The 2,386-nt window shown below is 38.5% G+C and overlaps 1 protein-coding gene across 1 annotated transcript in view; it reads left to right on the forward strand.

Annotated features, from left to right (window-relative positions):
• Positions 1-1,806, forward strand: part of LOC107702697 (protein phosphatase 1G-like) — a 10,734-nt gene extending 8,928 nt beyond the window's left edge. The window contains exon 10 of the mRNA XM_016505094.1: positions 719-1,806. Coding sequence (XP_016360580.1) covers positions 719-895 — 177 coding nt within the window. The 3' untranslated portion in view covers positions 896-1,806. The remainder of the gene's footprint in view (positions 1-718) is intronic.
• Positions 1,807-2,386: the final 580 nt, after the last annotated feature.

Below are 2,386 nucleotides of genomic sequence, written 5' to 3' on the forward strand. Positions count from 1 at the left end.
CTGTCCCCTTGTTAGTAAACAGTACCTGTAGGGAAGTGACGATTATATGTTGTATACAAGCGGCAACCTCCCCCTCTCTCTTGTGAACAAGGAAGTGGCTTAAACTGTAATTCATCAACTGGCCGCTAGAGGCTGGCTGCAAAAGGGAGTCAATCCCATAGACTCCCCATGTTAAAATGCCCAAATTTACTCTTCGGAAATCTACGGGTGACGTCACGGACACTACGTCCATGTTTTTGTACAGTCTAGGGGTTGTATATGATGCGTCTCTGCTGTTGGTTGTAATATTGGTGAAGTAAATCCACACTTTGCTGAAGAAGCGTTAGCAAACTCTTGAGCAGCAACAACAGTACCATGTACACCGCCATTGTTGTGTACGTTTGTCCGCACTTGCCTTTAAAATTGACACGTACTACGCACGCGCATGACGTCACCGTTTTCAAAGATTCCCGTTTTGTGTGTTTAAAGTGCAAATTTAAAACGGAAAACGGAAATGACAATGGTGCCGTTTTCAGAACAATTTCACTGGTATTGGAAACCACCACTGAAATATGTATTTATGCAGTTTTCTGAAATTAAACCTTTAAAAAACAATTGCTATTGGCATTAATAAATTATTATTTGTTACTAATAGTCTTGTAGTCATTAGAACCATGAAGGGGAAAAAATCAGTCAACTTGCTAAGTGTCTCTTTTTTTCTCTCTCTCTTACCGTCTAGCTGCTGGACCACTGCTTAGCACCAGACACTTCAGGAGATGGTACAGGATGTGACAACATGACCTGTATGATTATCACCTTCTCCCCACACCTTGGGAGCAACATAGAGGAGAGCACCAAGAAGCGAAAGCCAGAGGAGGAAAACGGCAACGACAGCAAAAAATCCAAAACTGAATAGAAGAGCTGTTCCTGAAGGTGCTGATTATTTTCAGGACACTTTCCCCTTTGAATTCAGACCACTGGGAAAATTTTAAGGATAGCTCTATAAGAAAGAGCGTTTTAGTTTTAAACGATTCAAAGACGCACGCAACTAGAACTGTTAACCCAGACCATTTGTTCTTTGTTTTTTGTTCTGATTTGTTTAATATTCCCGTCGACGACGTCTGTAATTGATAACTGAATGAACGAAGCGCAGTATGGTAGCAGAAGTGATGACACACGAGTCTGTGTCCTCCTGATGTATCCGTCTCGTCCATCGTACCCTCGTTTATGTACATAGTGTTTTTTCAGTAACCATCAGCTTAATTTGAATGCTCTTTTTCTTTTCTTATTTTCAGTAGTGGATCATTGTGTCAGTATTTGTGACCTTTTTTTTTTCTGAACACCAGTATGTAATTGATCAAATACATTTTTTTTTAAATAATGTGGTGAAAGATGCTCGTCTATTTCTTTTTTTCCTGATGAAGCCATCGCCCACAATAATCCTGTCGAAATGCTCTCAGATGCTGAATTACACTGACATTCCTTTCTCCCTTGTTTCTTGTTAGTGATTCAGAACAATTTTATCATTGATCCTAATGTCTGTAATAAATCGGCTTCTTACTTTTTGATCAGAAGGCTGACATTGGGATCAATGCCTTATTTGGTAATAATTCAGTAAACCGCAGTTATAGAGTTGAAGTCCGCACTGCAAAATAGTTTGCTCATTGCCCTCGGTCTTGAAGCGCCCATCTGATTCATTAAGGTTTATATACGACGTATTTTGGAATATATATTTTGGTACTTTTTCAGAACATCTTGGTGGGTTGTACGGGGAAGTCATTGCTCAGAACGACAACGTTTTCTGTACCAATAAACAAGTGGAGACAAGTACCGCAATGCTGTTTTTCTTGTGGGGAATTGGGTTTGATCAAGCAGCAAGGAAATGTGTCTGTCCTACTGGTGTAGTTTTATGAACCGCAAAGATTGATCCAAGTTTTAGCTGTGAGCCGAGGTCTGTTCATAATGGGAGGTGAAGTTGACATTGTGTAATAGTTATGATATATGCTCCTTGTATTAAGATACTTTGAATGTTTCTACTTCTAAAACTCTCAAAAATAAACAATGACCAGTCACAGCACTTGGCACAAAACACGTATGCCTCTTTATATAAATTATATTGATATTTAAAAAATAAATAAGACGAATGGACATATGATGACTCAGTTAGTGCACATAAAATAATTCAGCAATTACTCCGCACATATTAGGGTTCTTTGGAGATGCAATGTTCCAGCAAGTCTGCTTGATCAATTACCAAAGATTTTTTTTTTTCTTTTTTTTTTTGCTTATCAAAGTGATAAAATGTTGCAAAAAGTGAGTACACATTCCTGAAAGTTGTGAAATAAAACTAAATAAACGTTCTGGTCCAAGGCCATTTTTGATCAACAGAGCATGTAAAAGAGGAGCG

Source organism: Sinocyclocheilus anshuiensis, unplaced genomic scaffold (genome assembly GCF_001515605.1).
Source record: "Sinocyclocheilus anshuiensis isolate Anshui unplaced genomic scaffold, SAMN03320099.WGS_v1.1 scaffold6, whole genome shotgun sequence".
NCBI classification, from domain to species: Eukaryota; Metazoa; Chordata; class Actinopteri; order Cypriniformes; family Cyprinidae; genus Sinocyclocheilus; species Sinocyclocheilus anshuiensis.